General features: G+C 50.8%; 2 protein-coding genes across 8 annotated transcripts in view; one reads left to right on the top strand and one right to left on the bottom strand.

Moving 5' to 3' along the window:
• The window catches only part of DDX24 (DEAD-box helicase 24), a 21,607-nt gene extending 19,158 nt beyond the window's left edge, over positions 1-2,449 (bottom strand). For 2 of the 4 annotated variants that reach the window (XM_019745704.2, XM_019745690.2), the window contains exons 1-2: positions 2,312-2,449; positions 258-977 (exon numbers count right to left, since the gene is read on the bottom strand). In XM_019745704.2, the coding sequence (XP_019601263.2) occupies positions 258-972 (715 nt within the window). In that variant the 5' untranslated portion in view covers positions 973-977; positions 2,312-2,449. Of the gene's footprint in view, positions 1-257; positions 978-1,629; positions 1,814-2,311 lie in introns of those variants that run through there. The other 2 variants (XM_074326999.1, XM_019745696.2) reach the window with 2 other exon arrangements.
• LOC109454771 (interferon alpha-inducible protein 27-like protein 2) lies at positions 2,407-13,725 on the top strand. 4 transcript variants are annotated; one of them, XM_019745749.2, is made up of 8 exons: positions 2,407-2,543; positions 2,672-2,813; positions 4,019-4,096; positions 4,612-4,684; positions 4,790-4,936; positions 12,184-12,213; positions 12,799-12,960; positions 13,475-13,725. In XM_019745749.2, the coding sequence occupies exons 2-8, from the start codon at positions 2,802-2,804 to the stop codon at positions 13,702-13,704; spliced, it is 732 nt and encodes a 243-aa protein (XP_019601308.2). In that variant the 5' UTR covers positions 2,407-2,543; positions 2,672-2,801; the 3' UTR covers positions 13,705-13,725. The 4 variants fall into 4 exon arrangements, with proteins under 4 accessions (XP_019601308.2, XP_019601298.2, XP_074183102.1 ...); XM_019745739.2 differs by having other exon boundaries at positions 4,591-4,684; XM_074327001.1 differs by having other exon boundaries at positions 4,566-4,684.

The raw sequence follows: 13,725 nt of genomic DNA, 5'->3' as shown, positions 1-13,725 counted from the left end.
TTTACATTTAACCCACAGCAAAAGAAGTAGGTACTGTTATCTCCATTTTATAATAGTGTCTATTCGACGCACAGAGATAAAATGACCTGCCTAGGGTACCAATTAGGAGATGGCAGACTTCAACCCAGAGCTGGTTGGCTTCTAAAACACCTTCATTTACCACTGCTTCTGCCCCTCTCCCCAGTCATCCAGCCTGTTAGCAGCCACAGGCTCAATCCAGAAGCAACCTTGCCCTGGCCAGATAAGGGTGCCCTTACCAGTCTCAGCAGCCCCAAGGATGTCCAGTTTGTCACGGATGGCAGGTGCCAAGGTCAGAGCTTGGATTGGTGTGGGTGCAGAGAAGCCCAGAAAGCTGAGTGCTCGGAGAACTGGCTTGGGTACAAACAGGTCCTTCCAAGCTGATATGTCTGCCTTGTGGTCATGCACTTCAGGTATCCACGTCTTCGCTTTCTTAGGCACGTTTGGAGTACTATCCTGGGAAGGCTCTGATTTTTTTTTCCCTTGCTTTTTCTTCTTTTTTGGAATAGCCTGGGCTGGGCTTTCTGATGCCATCTCCCCTATCTCTGGATCAGAACAAACTGTACCATCTCCCAAGGGCTCTGGCTCAGCATCTTTGACCTGAAACTCTTTCTGAGCACTGGTTCCTTCAGTTTCCACATTTTTACTCTTTTTCAACTTCATCTTTTTCTTTGAGGAGCTAGAATCTCCTTCCTCCTCTCCTTCTGAGACAGCTGGTGCCTTTCTCTTCTTGGGCTCCTCCTTTGAGAAGAGACTGGAGGAATTCTTGGTAGGGGAGACCAACTGGTAATCTGTCAGTTCCTCAAAGCACACCAGGTCATCCATCTGTCCATCCGCAAACATATTTGGGTCAATCTTCACCTGCTTCCATTTTCCCACAACCTTGATTCCCTTTGTCTGAAATTTGCCATAGCTTGGTGCCTTTGACCTTGATTTTGTCTCCTTCAACTTCATGGTTGCTGAAAAGGAGAGAAGTGTTCCATTAGATTGGCAACTGAAAAGCACTGGATTCTGAGGCAACAAATATTTTCTAAGCAGCCTATAGAATATCAGGCCCTGCAAAGACGGCTCTGAACACTGATGCTCCCAGCTAGAGAAGATCAAAAAAGGAAAAGAAATACACCCACAAATCAGATAGCTTGGCCTAGAACAGAATATAGAGCAAAGACTTATGAGCTGGATGGGGTTTGAATTCCATATCCAATACTTAACTACTTGTGTTCCCTTGGGAAACCCTGCTTAATCCTCTTTGAACCTCAGCGTTCTCATCTCTTTGAGAGAAGGAGGGGCCTCATAATACCTGTCACAAAATGTTGTAGAAAAATAAATAAAATTATGGAAAGCATGGAGGATAAAGACTGAGATACTCAAGCCACATTGAAGGCAGAGTGAGAATTTTTTTTTTTTTGGTGTTTTTTTTTTTTTTTCAGGGGTGGGGGGTGAGGGCAGCTGGAGGCCAGCTTTATTCAAAGTGAACAGAGCTTTCGTCCTCCTCAAGTCTTGCCCCAAGAACATTTAAACGCCTGCTCCACCATTCTGGCCTTTGCCAAATGGCTTAAAGCCGATCCATCCCGTCCATCTTTCTCATCACATTTTAATTGATTTACAAACCATTTAAGCGGTAGTAGTTTGAGTGGAACTTGATCCTTGTTCTCCCCTTTCAGAAAGGTTAAGCAAAATAACAGCCCCTGTGAGAAAGACAAAGGTGAACCAGCCACCGTGCAAAGCCGGACCATCACTAGCCAACGCTGAGTCTGTGGCGAATGCACTGATTCCTCTGGGCCTGTTTCCGCGTCTGTAAAATGAAGGTGATGAGGCTGCGTGTCATTGCACGCTTAGGCGAATACAAAAAGGTGACGCACGTCAAAAACCGCTCAGCATGGCGCCCCGCGGGGTGAGCACGCCGGCGCAGGAAGGTCCACCCACCGAAGCCGAGCGCCAGAAGCAGCACCGATTGGAGCTCAGTGATGAGAGGCACTGGGGATGGTCACGCACATGGGACGCGGAGTGCGACCTGCAGAGCAAGCGGGCCTGCTCGCGGCGTCCAGCCCTGTGACTGGCGCTAGCGCCTCCGCTCACGCATAAACAGGCGCACGAAGCGGAAAAGACGAGGCCTCCGAGCCCTGAGACCCACAGAAGGGGACCCGGCGCAGGGTCGACAGGCGGCTTGACGGGGCCGGCAGCCGCCTCTCTGGACCTGATGAGCTGAAGAGGCCCGACATGAGCGCCAAGGAGCCCGCCCCCAGCTCCTTTCGGGGACCGGCCCCAGCCCCGCTCCAGCGCCGGTACTCACAGTGAGCAGACGCCGCCTCGGCTCCCACAGACGGAGCAGGACCACCGGCTTACTAAACACCACAGCGCTGCCTCGGCTGCAGCACAAACCGCAGTTCAGGGGCGGGGCTTATACTCGCGCATGCGAGCGCGGTGCGGCAGGATGTCCCGCCCCCATTCTAGACGCCGCCACCTGATTCGCTGCCGCTCGACTGCGGACTTGTGCAGTGCGGTAGTGGACCGCCCTGGGGACGGTGAGTCTGGCTTCGCGGGCGGGGGCCCTCTCTGGATTAGGGAGCAGGGGGAGGGCGCTGTGCTACATCCAGAAGGGCTCTACGCCAGTTCACTCACGGAAACGTGTTTTCTTGTGTTCTTCGTCTAGGTTTAGTGCAGTGACTGTCGACGTGTTAAACCTACTGTGTGCCTGGGCCTTGCATACGTTTCAGCATTTAATTTACAACCCAACCAGCCGATGTTGGAGGTGCAATTTTCCGCGCCTCTCCTATTGCTCAATGATGATTAGGGTAGGTCCGCCTGACTTTAAAGCCCAGGCTTTAATCACCAAGCTAAACTGGCTGCTTTGTTATATGCAGAGAAATTAGCTTTACAATAGATAATCACCTTTTCGTGTGGGTGTCTCGGGACCATCTGGGGAACCTTTCCCATACACTGTCTGGTGACCTTGGAAAGTCCTAAAGGACAATGACGGAATTCACCAAGTGCAGATCTAGTGAGCCTCCCCACCAGCTTGGAGCCACCATGGGACAGAGCTTAACTCATTTCTTGGGGCAACTTGACAGTGTGTCCCCAAGAGTCTGGGTAGCATAGAGCCTGTACCCAAGTGGTGACTGAAGAAATCTGATAACGAGACCAGAGCTGTCCCTGATGGGAGAGTGTGGAGGAAGGGCTGCATGACCCTCCCCCCCATGGCAGGTCAAATGTTCCTGTCTCCTCTGGGCCAGTTACACACCTCGGAGGGGGAGGCCTGGTCATTAACCTTTTGCACTGACAGTTTGGCTGTTCTAAAGGGATTAGCCCTGTGGCTTGGACAATGGGAAACAGAGGGGTAGATGACCATGAATAAGCCTTTGTGAGATCAAGATACGTGGAAAGACATTTGGGTCCTTACTGTTTTCCACGTCTTGGTTCATGAAGCACTGACACTGCCTGGCAATCAGGAAGCTGATGCCCTAGCTCAGATATGAGCCCTAGCAACTAACCCTTCAGTAAACATAGCACATTGAATATATAGAGTGGCCACTGCATTGCCTGGGTGGGGTGGCAGATTGCCCTTGAAGTACAGTGACTTGGTTAATGCAGTAGCAGCATGTCCTCTGTGTTCTAAACAACTCCCAAGGCAACTACCAAAGGAGTCTGTGGCCATCCACCAGAATTCCCAACCAAAGCAAAATTAGCAAATTGATTATATTAGCTCTCTCCCTGTGGGTGAGGGTTCTAAATATGCCTTGGTTTGTGTGGACATCTCCTCTGACTTGACCCAAGCTTTCTCCTGTTGCCATGCAAACCAGGTGGCCATCCTTAGAGGATTAGAGAAACTGAGTATCATATATGGTGCTTTGGGATGTGTTGAGATTAGACTATCCTGTAGACCAGCCCACATTCCCCCGATCCTCATATTTGCAAGGCAAAGGTTAGGTCTACCAGCCTAGATTAAGAATGACTCATTTGTTTCATTTGATACTCGATACGTGGGTGGGACGTCATCCAGGGTGGAACTATATATGCCTGCTGGAGTCCTCGGAAGCCATACTACACACGGGATTTCCAACACTGCAATTACCTCAAGGTAGGCAGGGGCCCGGGAAATGGGGAAGGGAGGGAGCAGCAGGACTCCATTCATAGCCTCCCGCTTTGCTGCCATCCAGGGCTGCTGTCACTGTGATTAGAGGTGAGTGTGCTGGGAAGGGGTTTGAGCCCACATTTACCCCGCGACTTTGGGGGCAACCGGGCTTGTCCCAACCCAGGTTATTGTCAAGCCCTCAGACTTAGGCTGGGTATGGGGCAATAGTCAGGGGACAGAGATGGCATATTAGAGATGAATAGAATCCTGAAGATCAGGGAGCCAAACAGTCCTTAAGTGAAAAAGCTGCAGTCTGTGCAGATTTGGGGAGTGTACTGGGAGTGGCCCATAGACTGCTATAGGACAGAGGGGGCAGGGCTCAGGGCAGTGGAGAGGTGTCCCCATCCATACCACAATTCATCACAAATCAGGCACAGCTCTTCTGGTTTTCACACACTCTTTCTGGGAAAAACAGTGGTAACTCTAGGCTGTGTACCTAGTGTTCCCACACTGCCTCTAAGATGTCAGATAAAGCCATAGAGGATGGAGAAGGCCTTGCTGCTGAAGCCCTCCTACAGGAGTTCCAGTCAGATGGTGAGTGCCCTCAGGGAAGCTCTGGGAGGTAAGGTGGCCCAGGCTGGACCTCTGGTCTCACAGCTACTTGTCCCCTCTCTGTGCCCGACCCCGCTTCTTTTCCAGAGGAAGATGAAGTCCCCCAGTCATCCTCTGCTGGTTCTACTCCTGGGGGGCCACCACAGGGGCCCCCTCCGGGGCCAGAGGGACATGGCTCTGACTCCAAAGACCCACCACCCAAAGATGGAGGCAGGAATCTCTCCCGCACTGCAGGTAACTGGTCCCTGGGCACCAGTCCCCCAGACGTCACCTCACCTCACTGCTCAGCTCAGTCTTCTAAGTTGTCAGCATTAACGTACAAGTCCCCGATGGACCCTCTGCTACACCCACATTGTCAGAAGAGGGGCACGGTGTACACTGGAGATGAAGTACGTGATGCTCTAGAGTCACAGGGACGACACTTCAGACCCTGGCTCTGCTGCTGACTTGCTGGGTAACCCAGAACCAGTCATGAGCCCTCTCTGGGCCTTGATCGGTTTGTTGCAAAGTGTAGGGATAGTTGTATGTAACTCTCCTAGGTCTCCCAGTGCCAGGTCACATCGATTAGGTGGTACAGAGACCAGTCACACTGGCCTTAGGCTCCTGGTCAGCCAGCAGGCTCATGCTCAGGCCCCGCTCTTTGCCAGTTAAAGTTCCCTGTCACTGCCCTGACCTGTTGGCCCACAGCACCCAAGGCCTGAGTGAGTTTCGTTTCTCCAGTCCTGTTCCTCCGTGATACCCCAGAGCCTGGTTGCTCATTTACTCTGATAAGTCCTTACAGAGCAGTCTCGTCTCTAAGGTGGGGCCAGCCCAGCAACAGGGCAGGAAAAGGTGCACTCTATTTGTTTTTTAATTGTGACAAAATACACATAAGATTTACCAACTTGACCATTTAGAAGTGTACAGTCCTGTAGTGTTAGCAGGTATATTTGCCTTATTGTGCGACCAACCTCCAGAATTCTTCATCTCACAGAACTGAAACTCTACACATTAAACATGAACTCTCCATTCCGTCCTCCCCACCCCGCCCCTGGCAACCACCACTCTACTTTCTGTCTCTATGAATTTGACTCCTCTCGGCACCTCTTATAAGTGGTGTTGACATAAGAAACGTCCAAACCTGTAGAGAATTTTTATAAGAGTTTATGTAAGTCAAACTGATGACATATGCTGAGGAGCAAAATCTCAAATGCTCTAGAGCAGGGGTATCCAAACTGCGGCCCGTGGGCCAACTGCGGCCTGCAATCCATTTTTAATTGGCCCTCAGCAAATTCCAAAAATATATTTAGTTTACTTAAATAAACCATGTGAGGTTTACTTCACCTCCAGTGAGTGGCCCGGCTGTTTGTGTATTTTACCGCATATGGCCCTTGGTAAAAAATGTTGAAAAAAGTATGGACAGTCCTGCTCTAGAGAATAAGTTTTGCAGCTTCTTTTATGCATTTGAGATTAAGGAAGGGCCATAAGGATGATTACATGGAGGTGGGAGATCGCAAGGCTGGGATCGGATTACAGGGTAGTTAACAAGATCTCTTGAGGGTGGTTATTTCAAAGGTCTGTTAACCTAGATGCATAGAAACAATGAACAGGACTTGCTTAAGACAAAAATAAGCCGTTTACTAAAAAGTTATATGCCTGGGGTGTGACTACCCACCATGACCTGCCCAGTTAGGAATGTATGATCGATCAGGTCACCCATGAGATTTTTTTCCATGGAATCCCTTTTATTCCTCCACAGTGGAATCCTCCACAGTGGAATCTTACAGCATTTATCTTTTTGTGACTGGTTTATTTCACTTAGCATAATGTCTCCAAGGTTCAGAATTTTCTTCCTTTTTAAGACTGAATAATAGTCCATTGTATGTAGATACCACATCTTGTTTATCCGTTCATCCGTCTTTGGACCCTTGATTTGCTTCTACCTCTTGGCTATTATGAATAATGCTGCTACGAACTGGGGGGTGGGGGTGGGGGTGTAGGTATTGCTTTAAGACCCTGCTTTCAATTCCTTTGGGAATATACCCAGAAGTGGGTTTGCTGGATATACAGTATTCTATTTTTAATTTTTTGAGGAACTGCTATACTGTTTTCCATGCTGCTGCATCATTTTATATTCCCACCATCAGTGCATAAGAGTTCCGATTTTTCCACATCCTAGCCAACACTTGTTATTATCTGTTTTTTTTTCAATAGTAGCCGTACTAATGTGCATGAAATGATGCCTCATTGTGATTTTGATTTGTTTTGTCGGGACGGTTTTTTCCCCCGGCAAGCCCCCCCCAAGAGCTCTGTCCCCTTATCGGAGCTGCCTCCCTCCATCCCCTTATCGGAGCTGTCTCCCTCCATCCCCTTATCGGAGCTGCCTCCCTCCATCCCCTTATCGGAGCTGCCTCCCTCCATCCCCTTATCGGAGCTGCCTCCCTCCATCCCCTTATCGGAGCTGCCTCCCTCCATCCCCTTATCGGAGATGTCTCCCTCCATCCTCTTATCGGAGATGTCTCCCGCGGGCACTATGGTTAGAGGCCTCCCCGTCAAAACAATGTTGAGCCATCACAGCTGCTAGGGACGGACCTCCCCGGCACCCTGGCCAGATTCCCCCCCCAACTCGGAGGCCTAACCCAATAAAACAAAGCGCCTGACCCCAGTTAGTGCTCAGTTCTTTGGGAACAATCCCACTGAGCCCACCAGCGTAATAAAGCTGTGTTCTCCCTGATCTCTGCATGCCGCTTGAGTCTCTCGGTCCTTGTCATTTTTCCGCAACAGTTTTTCCCTAATGATTAGGGATTTTGAGCATCTTTTCATGTTTATTGGCCATTTGTATATCTTCTTTGACGAAATGTCTATTTGAATTCTTTGCCCATTTTTCTTTCTTTTTTTTATTTGTTGTTTTCTGGGTTTTTGTTTGTGTTTTCTTCATTCTTTGGTCTCTTTGCCCATTTTTAAATTGAGTTACTTGAGTATTTTGTGGTAGGAATTTGTTATATATTCTGATTATTAACCCTTATCAGATATATGATTTGCAAATATTTTCTCCCATTCTGTAGATTGCCTTTCCACTCTGTTGATTGTCTCCTCTCCTAGTCCGTTTGGGCTGCTATAACAAAATGCCATAGACTGGTGGCTAATAAACAGCAGAAATTTAGTTTTCACAATTCTGGAGGGTGGGAAGGCTACGATCAAGACACAGGCAGATTAGTGTCTGGTGAAAGAGCCTGTTTTCTAATAGCCATCTTTGCTCTGGAACCTCACGTGGTGGAAGGAATGAGGGGGGCTCTCTGGGGCCTCTTTTATAAGGGCACTAATCCCTATCATGAGGGCTATGTCCTCATGAGCTAATCGCCTCCCAAAGGCCCCACTTCTAACACCATCATCTTGGGCATTAGGTTTCAACATACACATTTTGGGAACACAAAATTTCAGATCATAGCTGGTCCCTTAATGCACAAAGGTGTACTCTTTTTTTTTTTTTTTTTTAAATTAAATTTATTGGGGTGACAATTGTTAGTAAAATTACATAGATTCCAGGTGTACAACTCTGTATTACATCATCTATAAATCCCATTGTGTGTTCATCACCCAGAGTCAGTTCTCCTTCCATCACCATATATTCGATCCCCCTTACCTTCATCTCCCACCCCCCACCCCCCAAGGTGTACTCTTGATCCATACTTCTTTCTCTGAAATACTCAGCACCTTCTTGCTCATAGGCCTGTGCCTGGCACTGGGGTAGGCAGCAGTGACTGAGGCTTGGCCCTTGACCTTAGCTCAAAATCCAGCAGAGGAGACGGAGAATGACCTTGCCTTGTGGGAGAGTCTGTGGCAGAAAAGGAGTGTAGCAGACTCACACTTGCGTCTATAGATGGAGGTGGCTGAGGGAGACTGGGAATAGGTGGTCAGGGCAGTTTCCTGGAGGATATGTCAGGTGGCAGAGTCCTGGAAATCTGCCTCAATTTGGCATACCAAGGGGCAGGGAATGGCTTCTATTCTTTTCCTAGGACAGAAGCATAGCAGTGAGCTTGAGGAGAAAAGCAGAAGCCAGACCACTCATCCTCGTTAAAGAGGTGGGTGTTTGTGGGCCACGGGGAGCGTGGAGGGGTTTCAACACCATAGCTGCTCCCTGTACCCCAGCAGCCAACATATACGTCTCATTCTGTGTGGGGTCCATGTCCCTGATTGTGGACAGCGAGAGGTGAATTGACTAGGGTGGCAATGGTGCAGGCATTAGGAGTGATCAGATTCTGGACACGTATGAAAGGTGAAATCAGCAGGAATTGCTAACGGACTGTATGTGGAGTGAGATAAAATGACAGGAGTGTAGGATGACTCCTAGGTTTTGGCTGCTGAGAGAACAGCTCTGGGCTGAATGGAAACTCAGCAGCCAGAGCAGAGGCAGGGCATTATTGCAGTAATCTTTGGGAGACATGTGGGTGGCTTGGCCCATCATGGCAGAGGCAGAGGTATAAAAAATGGTCAGACTGGATATTTCTGAAGGTGATACAGTAGGATTTGCTGATAGATTGGTGTGGAGAGAGGGTAACTGGGAAAAATCGACTCCTGGCTGCTTGTCCGGAGCTGCTGAAAGAATGGGACTGCGTTTCACTGAGCCTGGATGGCCGTTGGAGGAACAGCTTTGGGAGGGAAATAATAGTCCAGCTTTTGACATGTTATGTTTGAGGCTCTTCTCAGATACCCCAGTGGACATGCTGAGTAGGTCTGGGCTGGACATATCAATTCGCAAGTTGTCAGAATACAGGTGGTCCTGAAAGCCACGTGGTTGGGTGAAGTTACCCAAGGAATGGACCTAAAGCAGAGAAGGGGTCTGAGGACTGAGCCCCGGACACATCAGCCTTCATCAGAGATCAGGGAGAGGAGATGAAAGGAGACCGAGAAGGAGAGGCAAGTGTGGCCGGAACGGAAGTGAGGAAGGATGATTTCCTGAAGGCCAGGTGAGGAAAGTGTTCCAGAGGCCAGCTGTAAACCAACTGGGCAGCTTAAAACGATAGAAATTTATTCTCCCACAGTTCTGGAGTCTAGAAATCCAAAATCAATCAAGGTGTCCACAGGGCCATGTTTCTTCTGAAGGCTCAAGGGGAGAACCTATCCCATGCCTCTTCCAGCTTCTGGTGGCTGCCAGAAGTCCTTGATGCTCCCTGGTTTGTGGCTGCGTCAATCCAGCCTCCATGAAAATGTCTCCATTTCCGCATGTCCTTCTCCCTTGTATGTCCGGTGCCTAACCGCGGCGCCTACTGCCTTCCCCTCAATGTAGAACACTATTGCAGGAGCCTTGCCATAAGGAACGGATCAAAGCGAGATGGCAACTGGAGGAAGATAAGGCACAGAGGGAGGGGCTGCCTTTGTTTTCCAGGTGTGGGATGGTGGAGTCTGGTTGGATCCTCTTGGGAATGGTCTAAGACAGAGGGCGACGGTAATGGTGCAGAAGCGAGGGGGGATCCCTGCAGGAAGGAGCACATCCTTGAGTTGCAGAGAGCAGGTAGGCCCAGTGCACAGGTGGCCAGCAGCAGGCACTGTTCAGCACAGAAGCAGGTGGGCAGGAGGTGTGAGGGAGCAGGGGTGGAGGGACCATAGGCAAGCTTGCTTCTGGCTGCCTTTATTTTTTTAGCGAAATAGGAAGTTGGTGAAACAAGAGTGGGGAGGTGCAGTAGGTTTGAAAATCTGGGAGAAGTTGGAAATTCTGGATACTCAGAAAGTTGGGGAGTAAAGAGAGGGATTGAGCCCAAGACAGGAAGAGGAAGGGAGAGAGTTGAAGGGTCTGCAAAGGGCACTTGTGATGAGTGGGTGTGGAATCTACACGGGCCTGGAGGGCAGGGAGTACACGGGATGAAGAGGGACAGTGTTGTGGGTTATACTGTGTCCCCCCAAAGAGATACATGCCAGTCCAAATGCCTAGTACTTGTGCATGTGACTGTAGATGTAATTAAGATGTAAATTGAGATGAGGTCACATTGGAGTAGGGTGAGCCCTTAATCTAAAATGCCTGGTGTCCTTAGAAGAAGAGGAGACACACAGGGAGAAGGCCATGTGAAGATGGAGACAGAGACTGGGGTGACGCAGCCCCAGAAGCTAGGAAGAGGGAAAGAAGGACCCTCCCCTAAAGCCTTCAGAGGGCACGGCCCTGCCAACACCTTGATTTTGGACTTCTGGCCTCCAGAACTAAAACATGAGAGAATATACACCCAGCTGGTAGTCATTGGTTTCAGCAGCCACAGAAAACTAATCCAGATATTGAAAATGACAATGTTACTGAAGAGTTGTTCAAGGCTGTATTAGAGTCCGAATCTATAAAGGGAGGAGGTGGGGGTCTCTGGGGGAGGGGCGCTGGATAATAGGGAGGGGGCAGTTTTTGTCAGTAACAAGGTCTAGGGCATCACAGTCCATGAGAACATTCTGCAGCATTGAGCACATTTTCTGTGCCATCCGGTGTGGTGGCCACTAGCCACATGTGATGGCTGAGCCCTGGAGATGTGGCTAGTGAGACTCAGGAGCAGAGTTTTTAATTGTACTTACTTTAATTGATTAAGATTTGAATAGCCAGATGTGGCTAGTCGTTGCTGTAGTGGGTGCAGGGGCCTAGGGTATGACCATGTGGGATATAGAGACCAGAGTTTTGGAAGTGAGGGAGTGAAGGCCCAGTTTGTTGGAAATATCATTCATGCTGAAACTGAACTCAACAAGGCAGGTCAGGAGTAGCAGAGAGGTGGTGATGAGCCAGGAGCTGCTATCTTCAAGAAGTGACTGGGCGTGCTCCGGAGGCTGGAGGCTGGTTTGACACCTTCTCTCCCTTGACTGGGACCCAGATGCCTTTTTGTGGGAGCCTGCTGAGCTCACTCCTGCAGGCCCTGACATCTCCAGAGCTCCTGGTCTCAGTTGCCCAAACACTGCAGTCCTTCCCTGCCCCCGTCAGGTGTCCCTGCCAGCCCCAGGAACTCGGAGCAATTCAGTCCGGTTCTGATGTGCTCCGCCCAGTGCTGCAAGGGGCTCCCGCCACAAGGCAGGGCACGCAGAGGAGGCAGGGTGACCTCAGATGGTGGAATTGGGGGTGCTCCCTGCAGAAAGTGACAAGTAGGGTGAGCCCTGGTGGATGGCGGGCTTACGCTCCAACCTCTGCTGCCTGAAAGAGGGAGAGAACAGACGATTTGATTAATTCCATTGCAAATAAAAACAGCATGTTTGTCTTGCTTTTTAATTTTTTTCTTTTTTTGAGAAAATGACATCAAATGTATTGGCTCCAAAGAGTAGTGTGGAGCCTTTTCAAGGTGGTGCGTGTCCCCATCTGGCGTGTCACAGAGCTCTGGATATTCTCCATCCACCTCTGCGTGCTCAGTAAACCAGACTGCTCTGGAAAAGCAGGCAGGGGCCACTCTCTCCTCTGATCCCAGCTCCAGAGCACCCTTCGCACTGTGGGTAGCAGTGGGTAACGGGGGCCAGTGTGGTGTGCTCACACATGTTCTTTTTGTCTCTAGTCATCGTTGCTGCAGGCGTGACCACAGGAGGTGAGTCTCTCTGGGAAGGAGCTCAAGCCCCCATCTGCCCTGGGCCTCTGAGAGCAACAGGCCTTGACCAAGCCCAGAATTCCCTCGAGCCCCAAGACGTGGGTGGGTGGGAGTGGAGTAGGCAGGGGGCAGAAGCGGAGTGCTTGAGATGAACCTGAGGGTGCAGGGGCCAAAGCAAAGCCATTAACAGAACCCCATCCCCTCTTCAAAAGAGCAGCTCTGATCTTACCTTCTGTTGACCCTGTGTTTGGAGAGACTGTTTTCCTTGCCCAAAGGGGAAGCTTAAAGACAACTGGTCGTTTCAACTTAATTTATTTTACACAAGGGCACCCAAGGCCCAGGGAGGACGGTGAGCTTCCCAGCTGCACAGCAAACAGGCCCGAACAGGCCTGGGACCCAGGTGTCCTGGGAGCCTGGCTCCTCACTCGTGTCCACAGTTATGGCCTTCTTTACATCAGGCCCCTGTCCCTGCCCTGGGACTCACACAAGAGCAAAGCAGACCCCCAGTTCCTCCCCGGCATGATGTCAGGGAGATCTAGGGGAGTCCCTCCCATGGGGCCAACCTCAAGCTCCTTTTCCCCCCAGTCGTGGCTGTGGGTGCTGTGCCCGTGGTGCTGGGAGCCATGGGCTTCACTGGGGCAGGAATCGCAGCCTCCTCTATAGCGGCCAAGATGATGTCAAGCGCCGCCATTGCCAACGGGGGCGGGGTTGCCGCCGGCAGCCTGGTGGCTACTCTGCAGTCCGTGGGTAAGTGTCCTGGGCAGGAGGGTGGGGGGCACCAGGGCTAGGACCAGATTCAGCCCAGAGGCTAAGCCTGAGGGAGGGTCTGTCCTCTCCCTCCATTTCTGTTGTCTCAGCACCTCCCTCACTGTCCCCTCTTCTGGTTGGGAGCGGGAATGGTGGGTCCAAAGGGGGGACCAGGAGGTCTGCATTCCCAGTCAACCCTATAAAACCTGGGCAGGTCCCCTCCTCGCTCTGGGCCCCAGCCTCAGCCTGTGGAAGGTGGGGCAGCCTGCCATTTCTCACAGGGTCTGCCCTGTCTGTCACTGGTGGATTCACCACCAGAGTTCCTGTCTTGTCTCTGGGCAGCCCCTTCCCAAAGCAGAGATCCTAGGGTTTTAGGAAGTAGAGTGGGGAGCAGGAGGGGGATGTTGGGGTCACCGACCTCCTGAGGGTCCCTGGGGTCTGTGAGCCCACACCCTTGCCAGGAGCTGCTGAGGCTGCCTGTCCCTTTGTGCCCTCACCTTCTCTTCTCCCTCAGGGGCGGCTGGACTCTCCGCGTCATCCAACATCCTCCTGGGCTTGACTGGCTTTTCTTTTGGAGGCTTGCTGGGAGCAAAAGCAACCTCTTCCTCTCCTCCCCCTGGACCCAGTACTGAAGCAGAGAGGGGCCCCCACGTTGGAGGTGACTCTCCAGGGCCTCAGGATGACAGTCCCCCAAATGACAAGACCCCTGCCTCCCCAAATTGTTCAGAGAAGGATAAGAAATAAAGATGAGATACTCTGACCTTC

This window comes from Rhinolophus sinicus, linkage group LG03 (assembly GCF_036562045.2).
Source record: "Rhinolophus sinicus isolate RSC01 linkage group LG03, ASM3656204v1, whole genome shotgun sequence".
NCBI classification, from domain to species: Eukaryota; Metazoa; Chordata; class Mammalia; order Chiroptera; family Rhinolophidae; genus Rhinolophus; species Rhinolophus sinicus.
This window is presented reverse-complemented; position numbering and strand designations above follow the sequence as displayed.